The sequence below is a fragment of the Metarhizium robertsii genome (genome assembly GCF_000187425.2).
Source record: "Metarhizium robertsii ARSEF 23 chromosome Unknown MAA_Scf_1, whole genome shotgun sequence".
In the NCBI taxonomy this organism is placed as follows: Eukaryota; Fungi; Ascomycota; class Sordariomycetes; order Hypocreales; family Clavicipitaceae; genus Metarhizium; species Metarhizium robertsii.
This window is the reverse complement of record NW_011942149.1, coordinates 4327144-4348065: the sequence shown is the minus strand read 5'-3', so window position 1 is coordinate 4348065 and position 20922 is coordinate 4327144. Positions and strand designations below refer to the sequence as shown.

Genomic DNA, 20922 nt, shown 5'->3' with positions numbered 1-20922 from the left:
ATGTCGGCCCCCGTGCCAGTGTCAAGATGCGTCCACCGCAGCGCACGATCAATTGCGCGCTGGACGCCCCGACGCGCAGCCCCCGCGATCGGCTTCATGTCAAGGACTGCTCGCATGGCGACCACCCGGCCGGTGCCCCTGCAGCGATTGGCCGGCGTGCGACTGTTCACCGCCGGCCGACGATTATACGACGCCGAGGAGGACGATTCCTTCGACCCGGCCTCCATCGAGCGCGAGTCCGACGAGGTCGACGTGTGCATCGTCGGTGGCGGACCTGCGGGGTTGAGTGCCGCCATTCGGCTGAAGCAGCTCGCCAACGAGGCCGGCAACGAGGACTTCAGAGTCCTCGTCCTCGAAAAGGCCGGCGATATGGGCGCGCACATTCTCTCGGGCGCAGTTATCCAGCCCAGCTCCATCAATGAGCTCATCCCCGACTGGCTCGACGAGGAGAACCCCAACCGCTTCGAGCACGCGACGCCCGCAGCCAAGGACCAGATGAAAATCCTGACCAAGAACAGTTCTTTCCCCGTCCTGGCACCGCCACAGATGCACAACCACGGCAATTACATTGTCAGTCTCAACCAATTCGTCAAGTGGCTGGCCGAGCGGGCCGAGGAGATTGGTGTCGAGGTGTATCCCGGCTTCGCAGCTGCCGAGGTCCTATACGACTCTGATGGTTCCGTCAAAGGCGTGGCCACGAATGACTTGGGCATTGGCCGTGACGGGAAGCCCAAGGATACCTTTGAGCGAGGCATGGAGTTTCACGCCAGAGTCACCATGTTTGGAGAGGGCTGCCACGGCAGCTTGAGCAAGCAGGTCATCAACAAGTTTGATCTCCGCAAGGACAGCCAGCACCAGACGTATGGCCTGGGCATCAAGGAAGTCTGGGAAGTTGACCCCGAAAAGTTTGACAAGGGACTGATTGTTCACACCATGGGCTACCCTCTGCCCAGGGACGTCTACGGCGGTTCCTTCATGTACCACTTTGGCGACAACATGGTCAGCCTCGGCCTCGTCGTCTCGCTCGACTACCAAAACCCATGGCTGTCACCTTACCAAGAATTCCAGAAACTCAAGCAGCACCCCACGTTCAGGAGCGTTCTCGAAGGGGGCAAATGCATCTCCTACGGTGCCCGCGCTCTCGTCGAAGGCGGATTCCAGTCCATCCCCAAAGTAGCCTTCCCCGGCGGAGCCCTCATTGGCGACTCGGCAGGTTTCATCAACGTGCCCAAAGTCAAGGGGACGCACAACGCCATGAAGTCCGGCATGCTCGCCGCCGAGGCCGCCTGGAACGCTCTCAGCCAGAGCGACCAAGGCACCATATTCCTCTACGACTACGAAGACTCACTCCGCAAATCACCCATCTGGAAGGAACTCAAAGAGGTTCGCAACATGCGGCCCTCGTTCCACTCACCGCTCGGAGCCATCGGCGGCGTTTTGTACTCTGCCCTGGAAGCATTCATCCTCAAAGGCCGCGTTCCGTGGACCTTTAAGCACAAGACGCCCGACTACGCGGCTACCAAGCCCGCCGACCAGTTCCCCAAGATCGAGTACCCCAAGCCCGATGGCAAGATCTCCTTTGACATCCTGACCAGCGTTTCCCGAACCGGAACCAACCACGAGGAAGACCAGCCCGTCCACTTGCAAGTCAAGGACTGGGATGCGCATACCGAGAAGGCCTACCCCCCCTTCAAAGGTCTCGAAAATCGCTTCTGCCCGGCCGGTGTATACGAATACGTCGAGGATGAATCAAAACCCCACGGTGTCCGTTTCCAAATCAACTCCCAAAAGTAAGCCACATCTCAGACCTGGCGCGCACTCCAGAGGCATAAACAAGTAGTACTAACGAATCATCTCTGCAGTTGCATCCACTGCAAGACGTGCGACATCAAAGCCCCCCAACAAGATATCAACTGGCAAGTTCCTCAAGGTGGCGAAGGACCCAAATACTACATGACTTGATCTGTTTCTATGTGCATGATACCTGATTCAACCCATTCCGCCCCCTTTTGCATAATTTTTTTTTTCATCGTTTGTTCAAGTAGATGCATGATTGGCCGCCAGGCAACCATCAACCATTTTGTACATATGACTAGGAATTAGGTACAAAACGAGAAGTACTAGAAAAAAGAAGGCCAGGATTCATTCTTGCCGGATTTCAGCAGCGGAATGCTCGACGAGAACTGATTGACATTGCTGAATGTTGACGCTGATGTGAAAGAAACAAAAAAGTCAGGCCACGTGTCCCGTTCCAGTTGAGCTGGCGCAAATTCAGTGCCGACAAAGTAATGCCTTTGCTGGGCTCACCAGTACAAAGGGGTCCTTTATTTTTTTCTTTCTTTTGGACGTGAAGATGGCGAGTCAATTAATCAAAAGAAACCCTGCGCGGTAAAGAGGCATTGACGTAATGTAAGATTAGTAGATTAACCGAACGTCTGTGTGATAGGGGTCCAAGCTCCGTGTCTGTCTGTTTGTCGGTTGGAAGGAGGATTGCTTTTTGCTAGGTGCGCTGATGCCCCCACTACCTAAGTAGGGTATTTCTCGTGTTCAAACTCTCCCGATGTATATTTGAATACCTAAATAAAAAATCTGTGGTAGAATATGTTGACTTACCGTAAAATATACAGTACCATATTGTTTAATAATAATATAAAGCCTGATAGCCAGGTATCTGGCAGGGCGTGAGGGCACCTAGCAAAAAAGCGAGCCCGCCGAGCAATTTACCTTGCAAGGGTCGGGTCTTGGTCTCGAAGCGGAGGCTCGAATTTTTCCCCGAGCGGCTCTGCGAGGTCACCAGGGAAAAATAATTGTTAGTGCAGTACTTCCAGGGGCCAACCCTCCGGGCGGGTCTGTGTGCGCGGGAAGTCTCTCTACTTCAACATCCTTGGATCATCAAATTTTTACACTTTGCACAAGCAGCGTGCCGTGTGCAAATAGTTGCTATTCGGGGTGCCGAAACGCAACCAAACTGGCGCCATGACAAGCGCAAGGCATTCAAAGACCCGTAGGTGATTTTTTTGCCACTTGCAACTCTCAAAATACGCGTCACCACGCCGTGATAGTCGACTCTATGCTGGCGGGATGGGAAGACAAGAAAACGAGGCTCGGGTATAGATACTTGGCACTTTGGCCAGTAGGAAGCCGCAAACGTCCAGCCTCCTCCTGAACAAGCAATGCACAAGCCAAATGGTTGGACACAAGTCCATGACTCACACAAACGTACCCGACACTTGTTACCCCCCCTTTTTGCAGTAAGGGTGAAAAAAAGGAAGATGAAAAATTTGCCTTGTCGCGACTTCGTCTCAATGGGTGCGACGCGAAGTGTTGCCACTCCCCGACACCGCGTTCTTCAGCCACGCGAATCGCTGCGTTGAGCGATTCAGATGCGTTTGTCTTGGCATCTGCCGCTGCGCAAAGGAATCTCTTTCTGACAACAATAGGCAGGCGACGGTGCGCCAAAGCGGCCAACGTACCTCTATTATCCTCCTCGCTCTCTTTCTCTCCGAGCCGTGGAAAGAAAGCAAGAAAGGATGAGAGAAAGAAAAGGAGAAAGAACGCGTAACCTGAACCCGGCAAGCGTCACAGGGGGGGAAAGTGGATGTTTCAGAGCCACAGCAAGTTGGTTTGGCGATGTCTCTTGTGCGAGGGTGAGAGGGGGGTGTTTGGCTAGGGTTCCTTGGAGGCAATTTCATGGAGATCAAGTGGATCAGGGGGCTGGTCCACGCCGCGAACAGCTCCACGCGCTCAGCCCCCTTTGTCCAGCAGTCCCTGTTGGCAGACTGGCCAGCGGGCGGCTGGTTAGTCGTGACACAGTGTCATCGGTCGGTGCATGCGGGCGAAGCAATGTTCTGGTCATCTGTGGTCGAAATTCGTCGTGTTGCCCGGCGGCCGTTCGAGACTCGAATGTCGACGCATGCTGAACTCCCACGGCGAAGGCAATAATGACGGTGGCAGTGATGCTGATAGCATCATGTGCCTGCGTTCGGTTCGCTGTTCCGAACAGTCGCAGAGTTGAAGCAGCATGATACAGCTGGGCTGGGAAGTCGATGGAACATGGAGGAAAGTGTGGTAAGAAGAAAAGAGTTGGGCTGGCCGGGCGGGTTGGTTGTGTGTCTGTGAGGTGAGAGAGGCTGGTTGGGTGGACGGAGCGCGGGACGAGACGACTTGGTTGACTGAATCGCTGACCAGATCCTTTGTTGGGGTTCAGTTGGGTCATAGAGGATCAACCGATGCCAAAATCCAGGTGAATATTTACGGAGTACGAAAAGGGGGGGGAGCATGGACCGGGACACGATGCGGCTCCAACCCCCTTCTCACTTCTTGTCCTTTCTCGTCTCATGGCCAAGATTTTGATTCTCCCTCTCGTCTCTGGACAGAACAGAACAGTCGATGCACTCCGTAATATCTATGCAGGCCAGGTGATGTTCGATGTTGTAAAGTTCCCCGTTGCCAGCCGTCTCCCCCCCGGTCTACGACCAGAGATGGAGTACTCCATACGGAGTACATACAACAGACTCGGCATCTAGGATTGCATTCTGGAGTAAGCCGTCAGCAGCTCGATAGAGCACCAACGCTCACTGTTGGCTGTCGCAGCGTGCAGATGCGCTGTGATGCCTCAATATTTCCGAGCCCGCCGCTTGGGATTGGAGGCTATGTACATCTCCTGGCCGCGGTCCACTCCAACTTCGACCACCTCGGCCCCCCGACCACAGCAGCCAGTGGATTTGCGGATTTGCATGGGCTGGACTGGGCCAGGCTGGGCTCCAGATGTCGTCTCGATGCCGTTATCTGTCTGCACTCGCTCCAGTTGCGGACATTCCCCAGCGGCCAAGGTGCATGTATGTACTGCTTGCCGAGCTGTGATAAGGCGGTACCTCAGGGGCTCCACCCCAAGCAATCTGAGGTTGCGCGGTGGGAAAAAAAGGAGATAAAATCGCCACTTTCCCGGCCGCTGATTGGATGAGGCTGATCCTAGCGCGTGCGCTAACCTGAGGCCAAACTTCCCGGCGGCAACGCCACAGGCCTGCTGTTGCCTGGGAGAACAGCAGACTCAGTCGCTGGTCAAAATTATAAGTACCCAGCCCTCCCCCCAGCCCGCTTGTCGTGCTCTTGCGCGGAAGTCCCGACCGGTTGGCCCTACGTACCTCCCACATACGTCGGCCACACCATTTAATAATTTTTCATCCTCCCTCCAAGTCTCCCACACGTCGCGCCCCACTTTTCACCTGTTGTTGGCCTCGCTCCGCTTCGCTTCCCCATCTCCGATCTCCAGTTTCTCAGCTGTCATCTCAGTTGTTTGGCATCGCTGGACGCTTCAGTCGCATCGCAGCTCCTCTTCACACCTGCAGCACGATCTGTCCGCGAACTCGGCAAAATCGCCTGCCTCACTCCTTATCGCAGCGAGCCCGTGGTTCTTTCGGAAAAAGCGAACTGGATCGAGCATCCTCTCCAGGTTAGACGGCGCCCGACGTTTTGTCAGCGACCACAGGCAAATAAAATCGAACTGAAATACGTTCCTTAAGCCCGTCGCATTACCCTCTCTTGTCGCAACCGATCTCTTGGTCGCCGACGAAGACAGAAAAGCGAAATCTCGTCGTTCTTGTTGTCGTCGCCACCGGGTCGTTGCGAGTGCGTAGACAACTAGAAGAGATTTAAAACAAGATTCGAGCTTGCCTTGAAGTGAACAAGTCGGGTTCTACCCTGGTTGAGACCGTCCATACGACCAAGCACCTCGACCTATATCCATCCATCTTTGCGTTGCATTCTGAACCACGCGTGGTTGTCGCATCGCATCAGAACCCATTGTCTGAGCACCATTCTGTAGGGGAGACATTCACTTGTTCATCTCCCACGAGTGGTAAGAGTCACCCTTTCTTCCCTTTCTGCCCCATCTGTATTTGTTCTCTTTCCACGATTCACAGTTTGGGGGCCAAACGGGATCTTGACTGTCCACAAGCCGGCACGTTGCTGGCCGACCTGGACTCTCTTTGAGCCGCAGTCCTGATACATCAACCCCGTGGTTGCTTCTCGTCTCATCTACCACCTTTTCCCCAGATCTAACGTGATAAAGCAGTTCTGCTCAGCGCTTCTATCGCAACTTGTTTCGTGTGTCTGATCATCACCGCTCCCAACATGGAAGGTATCCAGACACATCCGTCCAACGCCGCACAGGCAAAGGCCTTCACTGCGCCCGGCTCGTTGTCGTTCCCTGGAGCGACCAATGAGTTGACACCGCCGTCAAGTAATGGCGACGCCATGCAGCGTCCAGCAGCAAATGGCCAAAACGCAGCCAACGGAAATGGGGTGACTCCCGCGACTCCTGCCGCGACGCCTTCTGCCACGCAAGGTCCCAGTGGCATTACTCCTACATTGCAGTATGTATACTCTTGAGTGATTGGGCTTTTGTTGTGCTCAGTGACGCTTATCGTGCTACTTTTTAAGGAACATCGTGGCCACGGTCAATCTTGATTGCCGTTTGGACCTGAAGACGATTGCCCTGCACGCCCGAAATGCGGAGTACAACCCAAAGGTACATCCTGGCTTAATGTTGCCGTCTGAAGTACATTAGATGCTGACATTTGACCCAAAGCGTTTTGCTGCCGTCATTATGCGCATTCGTGAGCCCAAGACCACGGCTTTGATCTTCGCGAGTGGAAAGATGGTCGTCACTGGTGCCAAATCTGAGGACGACTCCAAGCTTGCTTCAAGAAAGTATGCTCGCATCATTCAGAAGCTTGGCTTCAACGCCAAGTTCACGGATTTCAAGATCCAGAACATTGTCGGCTCTTGTGACATCAAATTTCCCATTCGTCTGGAAGGGTTGGCTTCTCGCCATCACAATTTCAGCTCTTACGAGCCTGAGTTGTTCCCTGGTCTCATCTACCGCATGATCAAGCCGAAGATTGTTCTTCTTATTTTCGTCAGCGGCAAGATTGTCTTGACCGGCGCCAAGGTCAGAGAGGAGATTTACCAGGCCTTCGAGATGATTTACCCTGTGTTGCAAGGTTCGTTTCTATGTGCTCGTATCGTATTCCACTGGCGTTTTTTGGCACTAACAAACACCCTGTATAGACTTCCGAAAAGTTTAGACGCATCCGGTTGGTAGGGCGCTCTCATCATCCACCTGGTGTACCAACACCCTTTACATATTTTTTTATTCCGCATGTACGACTAGACCATTGGTCACGATACCATGATTGCTTTACTTTTTACCTAAGATACTCCTGGACACTTGATAGGCCATAATCAGGTGTCACGGAGTTGCGACTGTATCATTTGATTAAGCATTGCATCGGCGTTGGCAAAAGGTTCAATAGGGGAGGTTTATTGTTATCATATTAGGTTCGATGGATTTGGTTTCAGGTAAAAGAAGACTACTCATCCCGCGACACTACATAGATTGCTTGTGGTAAGTTTCGGATTGGTGCGCCTTCCAAACAACCACCTTAATGCTTTCAGGGGAAACGTTGAGTTGCGCAAGAATGGAAGCAGAAGAAGAAGAAGGTGAGGATCAAGGTTACTGGAATTTGACATACTTAGTCTCCAGTGACGACTGTTTTTTGAGAAAAAGTAGGCTTGCGTTGTGCATGCCGAGAAAATGGCGGCGTATCCGGGCTTTGGGGAGCTCGTGATGCCATTGCAGTGTCTACAGTACAAACTGCCTGGGCCCGCGGAATATGCGGTCTTTGCATTATCGTGGCTCTCAGTGTTAGGTAGTAATGCACTCTTGTCGCCGGAACAAGGACTCATACATAAGCTTGTGATGTGCTGCCTTCGATCTCGTGTACGCAATGTCCAATGATGTCGGGGGTGCCAAGGTGGTAATATCTTCATTTTCTTGCTTAGTTGGTTCGATTCGGTACTTGTCACGCATACCACGGCACTGGCGACTAGCCAAGCGACTATCCATCAGTAGAAGGCTGTGGGTGGATAAAGAGTTGACTTCAACGCTGTCCCGATAATCGGCTCCTGAGTCCTCCACTCCGGAAAGACTATGACTGCCTCTCTGTGATAGAAATTAGGGCCGCCGAGAGCGAGTTCGGCGCGGCGCTGGAGTGGACATGTCCGGAAGGCCGCACCGTCTGGCAGAATCAGTACATACACTGCTTGCGTCCGTAAGCGACGGGAACTCGTCCGAAAAACCATGTCTGCTCTGATCTCGTAAGACGATTCTCTGAGCAAGAAGCCTCGCGATTCTGCTCCGGCCTCCAGCTTGGTTCTGGGATACGGGCATCCGCAGCTGCGAGGGAGATGGCCTACGTTGGAAATATAGTGGTTCCGCGCTGCTACTTCTTCCGGCCTCGTATGCTTCGTGACATGTTGTAACGGCTCGACGAACACGACCTTGCTGGGAATAACTAACCAACTATCCATCTATAGCACGCCGGCGGCCATGGCCAAGCTCGGCCACCAGCTAGGAAAAGTGAATCTAACCAAAGCAGCTGGAGATTACGGCACAGTCCAGGCTGTAAGTTGTCTCGTCATGGTCTAGTCTCGGGCGATCAGTAATTATTACACATCTACATCGGTAGAGCCCGCGGCGTATTTGCGGAAATCCTTTCAAAAGGTTGAACGTCTTGGTGCCAAGGCTATAATATTCACAGTGGACGTCGGCTGGGAATCAAAGAGGACTTTGGAGGCTCGCACCAACGGAGAAATTCACAAATCTTCTCTTCGGGCTTTAATGGCCACGGGAGGATTCCGGGGTCGCAATTTGTTTTGGGATGATATATAATGGCTATGAGGTTGGTGAGGTTCAATGTTGAGTCAATAAAACACCAGCCTTTAGGGTACCCACTAGGTACTCAAGTACACACCAGGTAGGCCGCCCATTGCTGGGTACTGAAGTACAGCCCGTGGCACCGGAGCTTTTACACCCCATTGGCAGAGGCCACCCCCTACCTTAGTTATCTGGTTGTATGTATACTCCGTACTCCATGTCCGTGACACTTGACCACTTATTACGTACACGAGATTTGGTATTCCCCTCCGGCCCCCCTCTTGAGCCGACATCAACTACTTGGCTCATGAGTCATATTGTTCATCTCGTCCAATTTTGTTTTGCTATCCTAGCCCCAATGAGTTTAAAAGCATTTCAAGGCGTTAATTAACATTACCATCTAGTCCCCCCAGGCTCGGCTTCAGCAAATGGAAACTGCACCATCCTCTTTCCTCATTGTCGGCTCTGGTGTCTTTGGCCTTAGTACCGCCTGGGCAATCACAAAAAGGTCACAATTTGCCAAGACCTCCATTACAATCGTCGACGATGCTGCCAACGGTCAATTCCCCCCGGATGACTGCGCCAGTGTCGACTCCTCCAGAATCATAAGGGCCGATTACGCTGACCCTCACTACACCGCCTTTGCGTCTGAGGCTCAGAAGGAATGGAGGAAGCAGGGTGATGATGATCTAGGAGGCCAAGGTCGTTATACCGAGTCAGGTTTTGTTCTGACGGCATATGAACCCAAGGAACTCAAAGTTGGAACAAAGTCTGGAATGGATTATACCAAGGAGAGTTGGAAAAATTGTGTCGACGTTGCTGCCAGGGACGGATATCCCGCGGACAGGATCAAGATCTTGGAGAACACCAAGGCCCTGAACGAGTGCTTGGGAACCGACACGTACCCTGGTGATTGGGGTTATCTAAATACGCTGTCCGGATGGGCCGATGCCGGACGGGGGATGAAATGGCTGTATGAACGGGTAAAGGCGACTGGGCGGGTAAATTTTGTCAATGCAAAAGTCGACTACCTGGCCAGCGAAGGCGATAGGGTCATTGGGGCAAAGCTGACGGATGGCAGACTTGTTACCGGTGATGTTGTTCTAGTTGCCGCCGGAGCTTGGACGGGATCTCTTGTTGACTTGAGAGGACGAGTTGAGGCGACGGGCCATGTGCTGGGATATATTGACATCAGTGACCGAGAACTTGCCTTGCTCTCCAAGCAACCCGTTGCTCTGAACCTGTCATCTGGACTGTTCATCATCCCACCACAAGAAAATACTCTAAAAGTCGCTCGGCACAGTTTTGGCTACTTGAACCCGGTCACGGTCCACAATGCCTTGCCTCTGTTCCCGTCACCAGAAAGACCTTCTTTTGTTACCTCGAGACCGTCAACAAGCCGGGACGGTGGTCTTGCCCGTCTGCCAGACGAGGCAGATGCGGATCTGCGACGTGGCCTCGCCAAACTCTCTCCAATCAAGGGTCTTGAGTCGAGACGTTGGAAGGGAACTAGGCTGTGCTGGTATTCTGATACCAAGGATGGCGATTGGTTGGTTGACTGGCATCCTGGATGGAAGGGCCTGTTTATTGCTACGGGAGATAGTGGTCATGGATACAAGTTCTTGCCGATATTAGGTGACAAAGTGCTGGACTGTATGCAGGGCCAAGGCGGTGCGCTTGGCGATAAATGGAAATGGAAGAACATCGACGACGAGACTGTTGGGAAGGAAACGAATGGGAAATTCAAGGGTCTTGTCACGATGGATGGAAGTCGTGGAGGAGATCCTGGCATGGTGTTGGCGGAGGAATTGGGCAAGAAATCCGCTGCCAAGGTGGCAAAGCTATAGAAGATGCAAGCCCAGTATGTAATATAGAAAGAAGCATCACAAGACTCCTCCTTGAATATCCAAACCTACCTAGGTACATACAGTACTCCGTACACCGACCCGCGTTGCGTAGCATTGCTTAAGTACTTGCCGTCCCAGCGTCATGGCGAACTTTGATGTGTGCCTGGGACGGATGTGGCGCCACACAGAGAGACGTATGCATGTAGCGGGGCGGCATCAGAGGCGAAGCTCCGTCACAGCACAACCAACTTCACCACTTCCAAACCCGGTCCAGTTGAGACTGCGGCAAACGCCGTTCGAGATCTGTACCCAGCACCCAAACATGAGGTGACAAGCGCAATTTCCCAAGCTCAATCGATATGTCTTCCGGAAAGGGACTCCCCAACTTCCCAGACTTGGAGGCGAAACTCCAAAAGCCCACCAAGCAGTCCGCCTTTGAACGACAAAAGGCCGAGGCCGAGGCCAAGCGCAAGCGCGAGGCTGCCGAAACTGCTGCCGTTTACGCCGATTTTGTAAAGAGCTTCGATCGTGACGATGACGACGACGACAGGGGCGATGCGACTGCGCCGAGCAGCTTTGGGGGCCCTTCGCGAGGGAGACCCGGCTTTGGGGGACAGCCACCTGGACACGGCGTCTCAAGGCGGCACTTTGTGTCTTCCGGATTAAAAAGCGGACCGGGGAGCTTGGGACCGGCGCCGTCGTCATTTACGAAGAAGAGGTCGTTTAACGACTTCAAGGGAGGAGGTTCCAGGGACCGGTCGGGATTGCTGGGGTTTGAGGAGCCGGATTCCGGCCCGGCTGCGACGTCGGTTGCCAAGGCCTTTGACGCGAGCGAGGACGAAGACATGGGCGATGTGAAGGATCGAGCCGAAGAAAAGGCCACGTCGAAACCTACGCTCAGGCTTGCCAACTTGCCGCCGGGGACGTCGCAGGCGGTCGTCAAGGCGCTTATACCGGATAGTCTCAATGTCGAGAACGTCAGGATCCAGCCGCCTGCTCCTGCTGGGCCCGGTGGCTCGGAAAGAAAATGCATGGTTGCCATTGTCACCCTTTCGCAGGAAACACCCGCGAATGAAATGGATACCGCCGTGAGCACGCTGCAGAATCGCTATCTTGGCTACGGATACTACTTGTCTTTGCATCGGCACTTGTCCTCGGCCGTGGCAGCTTCGGCCAATCTCCCCAGTCTGGGATCCTCGACGTCTGGTGCTCATCCTTTCGGAGCAAAGCCCGTTGAACAGTCTGGAGGCCGGGACAAGTACAGCCATCATCAGCAAGGATTTCACCGCGGTTTCGCACCTCCCTCCTCGTACGGGCAGGTTGGTGCTGGAGTCAACAGGGCGCAGTTGTTACACGTACCCGTACGACCGCCACAGGATGTCAGGACTATACAATTGATAAACAAGACGATTGAAGGGGTTTTAGAACACGGTCCAGAGTTCGAGGCGCTCCTAATGTCGCGACCTGACGTTCAGCGGGAGGAGAGGTGGGCTTGGATATGGGATGCCAGGAGTGAAGGCGGCATCTGGTACCGGTGGAGGCTTTGGCAGGTCGTCACAGGCTCAGAGTTTAGCCAAGTCAAAGGAAAGTATGTACCGTTGTTCGACGGTGGCCATGCCTGGAAATCACCAGATAAGAGCTTGGTCTTTGAGTACACGACTTCTCTGGACGAGCTTGTATCGGATCCGGAGTACAACTCATCAGATGATGAAGACATGGAGGAGGGCCCCGGCGACAATAATAACAATGGCGTCGAAGCCGAGAAGACGTTTCTGAACCCGTTGGATAAAGCCAAGCTTGTTCATCTCCTGGCGCGACTACCGACTACGCTTAGCAAGCTGCGGAAAGGAGACATTGCCCGAGTCACAACGTTTGCCATTACCCATGCCAGCCGCGGCGCAGATGAGGTTGTTGATATGATTGTCGCCAATGTTGCGAAGCCGCTTTCGTTAACAGCTGCCAACGCCGAGAAGAAGCAAGACGCGAGATCAACCCATCCGGGAACAGCGACGGAAGAGGGATCTACAAATGAAGGCCCAGACACAAGCAGCGCTAGTTTGGTGGCCCTGTACGTGGTAAGCGATATTCTGTCTTCATCTTCTACAAGCGGCGTCCGCCACGCCTGGCGTTTCCGACAACTATTTGAGACTGCCCTCCGAGAGCGCAAACTCTTTGAAAGTTTAGGATTGCTGGCGGAGAAGCTCGGATGGGGTCGCCTACGCGCAGAAAAGTGGAAAAGGAGTATCAATCTCGTGCTCAATCTATGGGAGGGATGGTGCGTATTTCCGGCAGAGTCGCAGGAACTATTTGTTAAAACGTTTGAATCGCCACCGTCACTCAAGACCGAGGATACAATCGACGAGTCATCCACTCGTACCAAGTGGAAGACGGTTGAGGCGCTGCCAGCCGCAAAGCGCGAGAGGAGCGCAGCAAGCCCGCCCAGCGTGGTGCCTGCTTCCACGGCGCAGGACGACATTGACGGGGAGCCTCTGGATGAGGATGACGTAATGGGTGAACCTATTGACGATGAAGATGTGGAAGGGGAACCTATTGATGAGGATGATGTTGCGGGGGATCCTATTGACGACGACGAGCTGGAGGCCGAAGCCATGGATCAAGATGGAGGCGGGGGCCAAGCGGCGGGCGCACCATCGCAAGCAGAGAGCCAGGATGAGAATGGAGGTGTTGGTGGTAATCAGGTATCCGCGGGCCGAACGCAACAGCGGAAGCGACTGCGCGCCGTGGATATGTTTGCCGACTCGGACGGGTCGAGCGAGGAGAAATAGCAGACGAGAGCCTTTAGCCACGGGGATATATTCCCAGGATCTTCATCATCATCACGAAGCCTAGTTTGCGGGGCGTCGATATAGTTGGTTGCTATCAGAGCCGCGATGAAAAAGATATTCCACCAAAGAGATGGAACCATGGGGTCAGTTCGTTATGTATGTACTACTATTATATTCCAAGAGCGTCAAAGTAATGCGGCATTGTACAGACAGTTTCACGTCTGCCTGGAGCGTTCCATTCTAGAAGCCCGATGCCAATCCAAAGGGTTACATACCGCGCGGTCCGATTGTGTCTCTCAACGGCCTTTTTCAGTCGCTTCCTTTTCCCCCAGTTCGTCTGTTCTAATCCACCAGTCGTATGTCGTGACGAACTCATGCACGGGAATGGAGTCTGCATGAGCACCAAGCAGCGAGACGGCCTAGCCAAAAGAATCGGGCCAGTGAATTTATATTACCCATGTATGTACGTAGTATGTTTGAATAAGGACATGTCCGACTAGAACCCGTGCTCTGCCGTGGTGCTACGACGGATAGTTTGTCGTCTGCACGGATCGGCAAGGGACGGCCTTGTCCGCTTCCCAAAATGGAAACCCGTTTTGAAGCTGTGGCGCTGTAAACGCCCAAAATTACAGCTTTGTTTGCCGGAGGGTAGCTGATGTGAAGTCAAACGAATGCTTATTACTCGTGCGCGGCTGGGATCAGGACTGGAGGAAAGATGCGACGTGTGTCTGGTGGGTGTGGATCCCCTGCGGCAAACGGCTCGCCGGTCGGCCTGAATGCAACGGTCCAATAGAAACTTGCTCACCTTGGGGCACCTGGCCATGGCTTGTTGACACGGCATATGTATTAGAGATGGGAAAGGGCAACGGGGACCGATGGGTTTTCTTGGCTCTGGTGAAGAGATGAGGTTGTGGGAAACTTGCTGGCTGGTTGGTTCTTCTGCTTCTTTTGATGAGAGACTCTGGCAATACTCCGAACACATACACACACACACATGGAGATGATGTCCCTCCATCGCCAGCTATACAAGGAAGGTGTTTCGGAACCAAACTGTCTGGATACGCAGGCAGTTTCTTGATGCAGCAACAGATGGTATGAAACGGATATGCTTATGCTCCTCTGGCGCAATATTTGCCCGGGTGTGGTACAGTGGGTTACAGCGCCGTCAAATCATGCTCGGAGGAGCACACCATCTCGAAGCTCGGGATGCTGCAGTCTGCAAATCTGCGGCGAAAGGCCAACATTATTAGTACACATCTGTATACAATAGTGCAGCGTGTACGGGCTTGGCCCATATTAACCAACTAGGGGTCCGGTCCGTTGAATCTGTTGACTGAGTCTGGGTTCCTGAGCCACGACGTCTTGCCCATTCGATCTGAGTGTGAGGAGAGTGGTAGGGTCTCGTCTTTTCATGTCCGTTGCTTCTCAATTCTGTGAAACGAAACACACAAACAGATAAACAGGACATGTCGTTTCCCATCATTGTTGACGGGGAGCATCTCATGGTGCAGCTGTAATCCACACCTGTACCCGTCGGTCTAGAGGCATGCGGTCTGTGCCTGTCGAACCAATCGGCCTGGATATCGCATCATACGAAGATTTTTAAAGATAGATGGAGTGCTCGAGCTTTTTTTTCGGCCAAGGTCCATTCGCGTTGAGGCGACTCCAGTGGCTCCAGTGACCTGCCACAAAGGCTGAGAAGCGCGGGTGTTTCAAAGGGGGCTGCCACGGGCTTGGGGAAGGCTGGCATGTGTCACGGCTGGTGAATAACCCAGACGGATCGTGGCCTTGGTGGGCTTGATAACCAACCTTGCTGGATGAGCGCGTGGGCGCCGGTGGCCAGTGCAGAACGCACCTGTAAATTTGTATGTATACTCGGTGGGTATGCCAAGGTGGTTGGCGTGTTGATGGATCTCGAAATTGAAGTTTGTGGTGTCTGGTGTTTGATGTTCCAATGTCAACGTTCTAATGTTGGGTCTAATGGTAGTACCAAAACTGCGTGATGTGGTTGAGCAGCTGGGGCCTGGCGCACGTCCTGCATGTAAGGGTACTTAAGTAGGCTCTGCGGGGGGTTCACCGGGGCTGCGGCCAGATGAGAGCTCTCAACTGAGATAACCAGCCACGGACCGATCAGCTGCTTCAATATTTGACGAGGACCAGGCCTACCGAGTACCGAGTTCCAGGCTCTGTACGTACTATGCGGTACTGCTTGTGTCTGATATTGCAACATGATAAAGTTGGCCATGCGGAGGGCTTTCGAAGGCTGGTGGTGTCTGGTGCAGATTGAACCGCCCATGTCTTTCTTATCCACGACCACAGACTCGGCTCAAATGCCCCGCAAGTGGGGCGCATGCCCCCCTGGAGACGGCTCTTCAGTTGATGTTTCCAAGTGCGTACGGAGTACCAGACTAATTGATCAATTACAGTTGGGTTCAATGTTGGCAGGCACTATCGTTCTGGTGGGCAGCGGCCGGTGGGCCTGAGTGGACTTGACTGGCAGTTTTGGCTTTCAAAAATCAAATGTCGACGGTTCAATGTTCCCAACTCCTCAACGCCCGCCAACGCTTCGCCTGACCATCCCACCAGCATCTGCTACATGTACTGCCGCCCACTCTCGGATTTGACTCCGCGAAGCCACGAGGCGTCGATTGCTTCTTTGAACACCACTCTACTATCCTTCCCCGGGACCCCGTGTCTCGCATATGATCTAGGGAGACGGCTGGTTATCGTTTCTGCATCCTGACGTCGGTCCGCAACTTCCCTCATCTCTTGCGCACCCCGGACCGGGAGTCTCTGCCGAGCGCATTTTATTAGCTGTCGGGCTATTCGAGGCAATTTCGAGAGCCGGAATTACTCACGACGACGACGACGGCGACGACGACGACGACGGCCAACGCAGTGTATCACCGCATTCTTGGGCAAGCTGCCGACTACCTCTATGCCGCATCCGAACTCTGTCGGCTCGACGTGTAAAGTTTCCGGACGCCGGCTAACTGCCGGCCGCCCTGGCTCCCTTGTCGCGATCTTTACAGAGTTAAAACTTCCGGACGACTTCCTCAACTAAACGACTTTGAAATGCCTCTCATAAATGGGCAGAAGATGGCCTGGTACGTATGCTACTGGATCTTTCAAAGCCGCCGCGTCGGTGATGCCTTGCCGATATTGCGCAACTGTCCCCGTTGCCCACACCATAGTAGCTAACGCCATATAATGTAGCGAGCCTTGCATTCGTGGCCACCGCTCAACCAAGTGCACGCATGCTAATGAACGGCTTATGGTTCCAGTACGGAAACCTGGCCGCCCGTTAAGCTCTTGTCCGCACCCTTCATCGCGACCTTGCTCGTGTGCCGCCGTCACCGCCGCCATCCCCAGGAAACAGAAATGTCGATGCGGAACGTCAGATCCAGCCGCAGTAGTTGAGAGCAAGCCGGAGAAGGACGCACCGAGCAGCAGCAGCAGTGCGACGACACCTCCTAGCCCCTCCAAATTCGGAAGCGCTGGCTTTCGAGTCCAAAAGCAGGGCGCAAAGGCAGGGCCGAGTAGGAAACAGTCCATCGATATCGCAGGACTTCAGAGGATGGACGCCAGCCAACTTAACGTCTTGCCGCCTTACAGTGGGGTGAACCAGCCGCAAATGAGCACTCCAAACGGTTCTTCGACGCCCATGTCTGAGGCGTCACTTTACGGCTCCATGGATATGACGCCAAGTGAAGGTTCCTTTGGGACAGAGGCCGGCATGTTCCCCATGTTTCCATACGCGATGGGTGCTCCTATGATGCCGCACGGTCCCATGAGAGTGACCCCTATAGGTCAGAATGGATCTTCGGTAAATGGTTCTGTTAAGCCAGAATCAGAGACGTTGAAAAGCTGCTGTGGAGGGAGCAATGGTGTCAAAAGCCATAGGGATGATGCCTCTTCAGTGCCTGCGCCGAGCGTCAATGCTAATGGCGGTCGTGAACCTGAAGCAAAGAGCTGTTGTTCGTCCACACCATCCTCATCTGGTCAAGAAAAAAAGCCAGTAGGCATCATGCCTCCGCCTGGCGTACCTTTCCCACCAAACGGGATTTTAATTCCACCCTTTCAACACCCCATGGCTATGGCAAATGGGATGTATCCCTTTTATGCCCAGCCCAATATATTCAACTACCCCCCGCATTATGGATCTTATTTGCAACCGCTTCAACCCGAGCAATGGAGGCAGCTTATGGCCGCCATGGCTTTCCAGCACGGAGGGGCCCAGGCATTTGGCATGACAGGACCTATGCCAATGCAACAGCCCCCGCCTACACCGAATGGATCATCTTGGACGTCACATCAATGCACCTGCGGCGATGCCTGCCAGTGTATTGGATGTGCAGCCCACCCTTACAACGACGCAACGCAAAATTATGTACGCTCTGCTTGGTCTTCCATGATGGAGGAGGCACAAAAATCACATGCCCATACAAACAGCAACGGATCTCACCTGAATGGCCAGACTAACGGTGTTAACGGCGCGAATGGAGAGACGGAGGAATCGACCAAGACAAGTTGCAACGGGACTACCACCCCGATCAAGACAAATGGCGATGGAACATGGTCACCTGCGGCCCCCCAAACACCATCCGATGCGGCTTCCGGCCTGAGCGAGGAACAGGCTTTGTCTGCTAGCGACTTTTTCTTCGTCAGCTACCCCTTTGGCGATACATGCGCTGGAGAGACGTCAAGCTGTCTCTGTGGTGATGACTGCCAGTGTATTGGGTGCACGATTCATAATAACACCGATCCGGCGCCAAGCACCGACGATACTGCAACATAAACTAACGAAAACGATGACTTATAAATGTTTATACATAGCCAACTATGGCAGCGATACGATAAATGCGAGACGCTATTGACCAATGTCAGCACTTTGAAAGCTTATAGGAAGGACGGTGTACTTAAAATTATGAGGAAGAGATTAGGAGACTGGACATATATGAGGGCTGTCCGATTTTGTTGTAGATACCCGAGAACCCCAGACCATGGTGGGCTATAGAAAGAGGCGGACTGGTTAAACATGCCATGGCGTGAGACGAAAATGAAAGAAGAGAAGCTCTGCTCAACTCAAAACATTCCTGAAGTCTTTTATGGCCCTAATATGCAGGTACGAAATGTGTGCCCCGTCTGTGTTTGTAGACGATTGTGCTTTTACACAAATATCCGGGCTACTTCTACAAGCTTGATATCGTGAAGACGATCATCTGATATTCTAGCAGACCCACCTGCTTGGTACAGTTCCAGAGTACATTTATTAGCAGCCTCACATTGAGGGAAAATATGTGGATAATGTAGAAGGCTGTAGGAAATACTTGGGGGCGTAGTTGTCGGAAAGAAACACTGCTGCTTCAATTTCCTCGTTGACTTCGATTTCTAGTGCGAATAGCTTGGGTGCTGCCGTGTTCTCAGAACGGCTCACCAGTGTGCCAAACCTACTGAAAACTTATAAAGGACAGGAGTATCAAGCTCAAACATCAATTGATCGAATCTGGCCAAAATTTGAGGTGGCTTATTCAAATGGTTGAACAATTGGCGTGACCAAGGACTTATCTAGCTACTAGGTGTACCGGGAAAAAAAGTGGGACAATTGCCATATTCATCAGAGCTTCACGTCAGACAGTTTTCAACGTTCACTCTCATCACCTGACACCGACGACTTACGACTTGCTCAAAATTCCACGCGAGGAGGCTGGACCGCATAGGAACACATCAATATAAACGGAATTATATAAAATAAAAACCCAGCACCCAGAGATACAGGAATATCTAGCGGACCGGCGAACAGCTCCCTAGCAGCCATGTCCACGCACCGCACCCATCCAGATCGTGAGTATCGCCGCCGCGACGATCGCCATGGAAACCCATCAAATGATGATAAGCCATCCCGAGCGATGTCGCCGTCGCCAACCAGGAGATCCGAGCGCCGCAGTGCATCGCCAGACAGAGAGCCGCATCGAACACACCGGTCACACAGGCACCACCATCACCGCCGAGAGCATAATCGGCCTCGCCACACATCGGAAGCCGTCTCCGGCCCTGTAGACTTGCCGTTTTCAGCACGAATGCTGTCCAAGTCGGATTACCGTGCTTTTGAGCCGCTTTTTGCGTACTATCTGGATCTGCAGAAGCAGAAGTATCTGGAGGACATGGACGAGCGAGAGGCCAAGGGGAGATGGAAGAGTTTTGTCGGGAAATGGAACAGGAACGAGCTGGCGGAGGGATGGTACGATCCGGACATGTTTGTGAAATGCACGGCCAACTATGCAAGACCGGAGGGGGATGTAAGCGGGGAGGAGAGGAGAGACGAGCGGTCACAGAAGATTCCTACGGGGCGAGAAGAAGCGACACCTCGGGCTGGGAACAGCGACGACGACCAAGACTACGGCCCGGTGCTGCCGTCGTCAGATCCCCGGCACCAGGTGGTGGGCGCGAGGGCGCCGACGTTTCAGGACCTGTCGCTGCGAGATGAGCTTGCGGAGGAGCAGAGGGCGGCGGACCGCGAAGAACTACGACGAGCTCGGAAGGCGGACAGGGCGGTTCAAAAGGAGCGCCTGGAGGAGTTGGTACCCCGCGCGGAACCGGGCACGCGCGAGCGGAAACTGGAGAAGAAGAAGGAGGTGAATGACAAGATGAGGCAGTTTAGGGATAAGAGCCCCGGGCTGGAGGCCGGCGATGACAGGGAGCTTATGGGCGGGGGGGACGAGCTGGAGGAGTATAAGAGGATCAAGGAGAAGGAGCATAAGCGCAAGTCGGAAAGACAGGTGCAGAGGGAGGAGTTTGAGAGGGCCAAGAGAGAGGAGATGGAGGAGAGGAGGAGGGCGTGGCAGGAGAGAGAGGAGGGCACGGTCAGTATGCTGCGGGAGCTGGCGAAGCAGAGATTTGGATAAAACGGTTCATGGTGTTGGACTGTATTTGTGTTGTGCAGACGGGCCGTTTTGTTTGTTGAAGCTTCAAGACTGCATGAGCTGTGTGTGCATGAATGACTGTTGGTCTTGGTCTCCAATGAGCGGGTTTGTACCTGCCTGCCATCATCTGGATCTAGCCTTTGGTTGATCTCTTATTCTTCCCTGTCACTGAAGGCGTGAAACTACTTATCAAGGCATCGGTACGTTCGTCTTGGCTTTGACGTCTGGTGTGGGTGGTTTGCCGGCAAAGCTGTTGCGGGCCGATCATGCCGCTTCGTCGGCCGTTCGTCAGCAACGTCGGTGCGACTTCTCCCAGGACGAACCGAGTCAAAATGCAACCTTGGCGTTCGCCGTTTCCAGGATATTGGCGAACCAGTGCAATGTTCCATTTGACAAGCTGCACATGTACTGTGACATTTAACAGAGTGAGGCGCCTAAAATGCTCCCCTTTTAGGTTGAGCAGACCGTATGTAGTAACTAAGTAGTAACAAGATCTAGTCTGCTGCGTTTCTCTATCCGCCCCAATCACGGCCTCCCAAATGGTTCTCATCTGATAAAGGATAAAAGCCACGCCGCAGCCAAAGGTTCCATTGCGGACTTGCCAGTTAGAAACTGGTGGTTTAGAGGGACATGGTTGGCCGTCGTCT

General features: G+C 53.3%; 6 protein-coding genes across 6 annotated transcripts; all 6 read left to right on the top strand.

Annotated features, from left to right (window-relative positions):
• MAA_02225 (electron transfer flavoprotein) lies at nt 1-1962 on the top strand (the record flags this gene model as incomplete). Its single annotated transcript, XM_007820223.2, has 2 exons — nt 1-1790; nt 1863-1962. The coding sequence occupies 2 exons, from the start codon at nt 1-3 to the stop codon at nt 1960-1962; spliced, it is 1890 nt and encodes a 629-aa protein (XP_007818414.2).
• A 4170-nt stretch (nt 1963-6132) lies between these two features.
• MAA_02226 (TATA-box binding protein) lies at nt 6133-7088 on the top strand (the record flags this gene model as incomplete). The annotated part of the gene is made up of 4 exons (XM_007820224.1): nt 6133-6374; nt 6442-6529; nt 6590-7004; nt 7072-7088. 4 exons carry the CDS (start codon nt 6133-6135, stop codon nt 7086-7088), a joined length of 762 nt encoding a protein of 253 aa, XP_007818415.1.
• A 2059-nt stretch (nt 7089-9147) lies between these two features.
• MAA_02227 (fructosyl-amino acid oxidase) lies at nt 9148-10566 on the top strand (the record flags this gene model as incomplete). The annotated part of the gene is made up of 1 exon (XM_007820225.1): nt 9148-10566. The coding sequence occupies one exon, from the start codon at nt 9148-9150 to the stop codon at nt 10564-10566; it is 1419 nt and encodes a 472-aa protein (XP_007818416.1).
• Nucleotides 10567-10925: 359 nt separating this feature from the next.
• MAA_02228 (coatamer subunit protein) lies at nt 10926-13352 on the top strand (the record flags this gene model as incomplete). The annotated part of the gene is made up of 1 exon (XM_007820226.1): nt 10926-13352. The coding sequence occupies one exon, from the start codon at nt 10926-10928 to the stop codon at nt 13350-13352; it is 2427 nt and encodes an 808-aa protein (XP_007818417.1).
• A 3274-nt stretch (nt 13353-16626) lies between these two features.
• Nucleotides 16627-18150, top strand: MAA_02229 (copper-sensing transcription factor; the record flags this gene model as incomplete). The annotated part of the gene is made up of 1 exon (XM_007820227.1): nt 16627-18150. One exon carries the CDS (start codon nt 16627-16629, stop codon nt 18148-18150), a length of 1524 nt encoding a protein of 507 aa, XP_007818418.1.
• Nucleotides 18151-19168: 1018 nt separating this feature from the next.
• Nucleotides 19169-20257, top strand: MAA_02230 (RNA helicase HEL117-like protein; the record flags this gene model as incomplete). The annotated part of the gene is made up of 1 exon (XM_007820228.1): nt 19169-20257. One exon carries the CDS (start codon nt 19169-19171, stop codon nt 20255-20257), a length of 1089 nt encoding a protein of 362 aa, XP_007818419.1.
• Between the last annotated feature and the right edge of the window lie 665 nt (nt 20258-20922).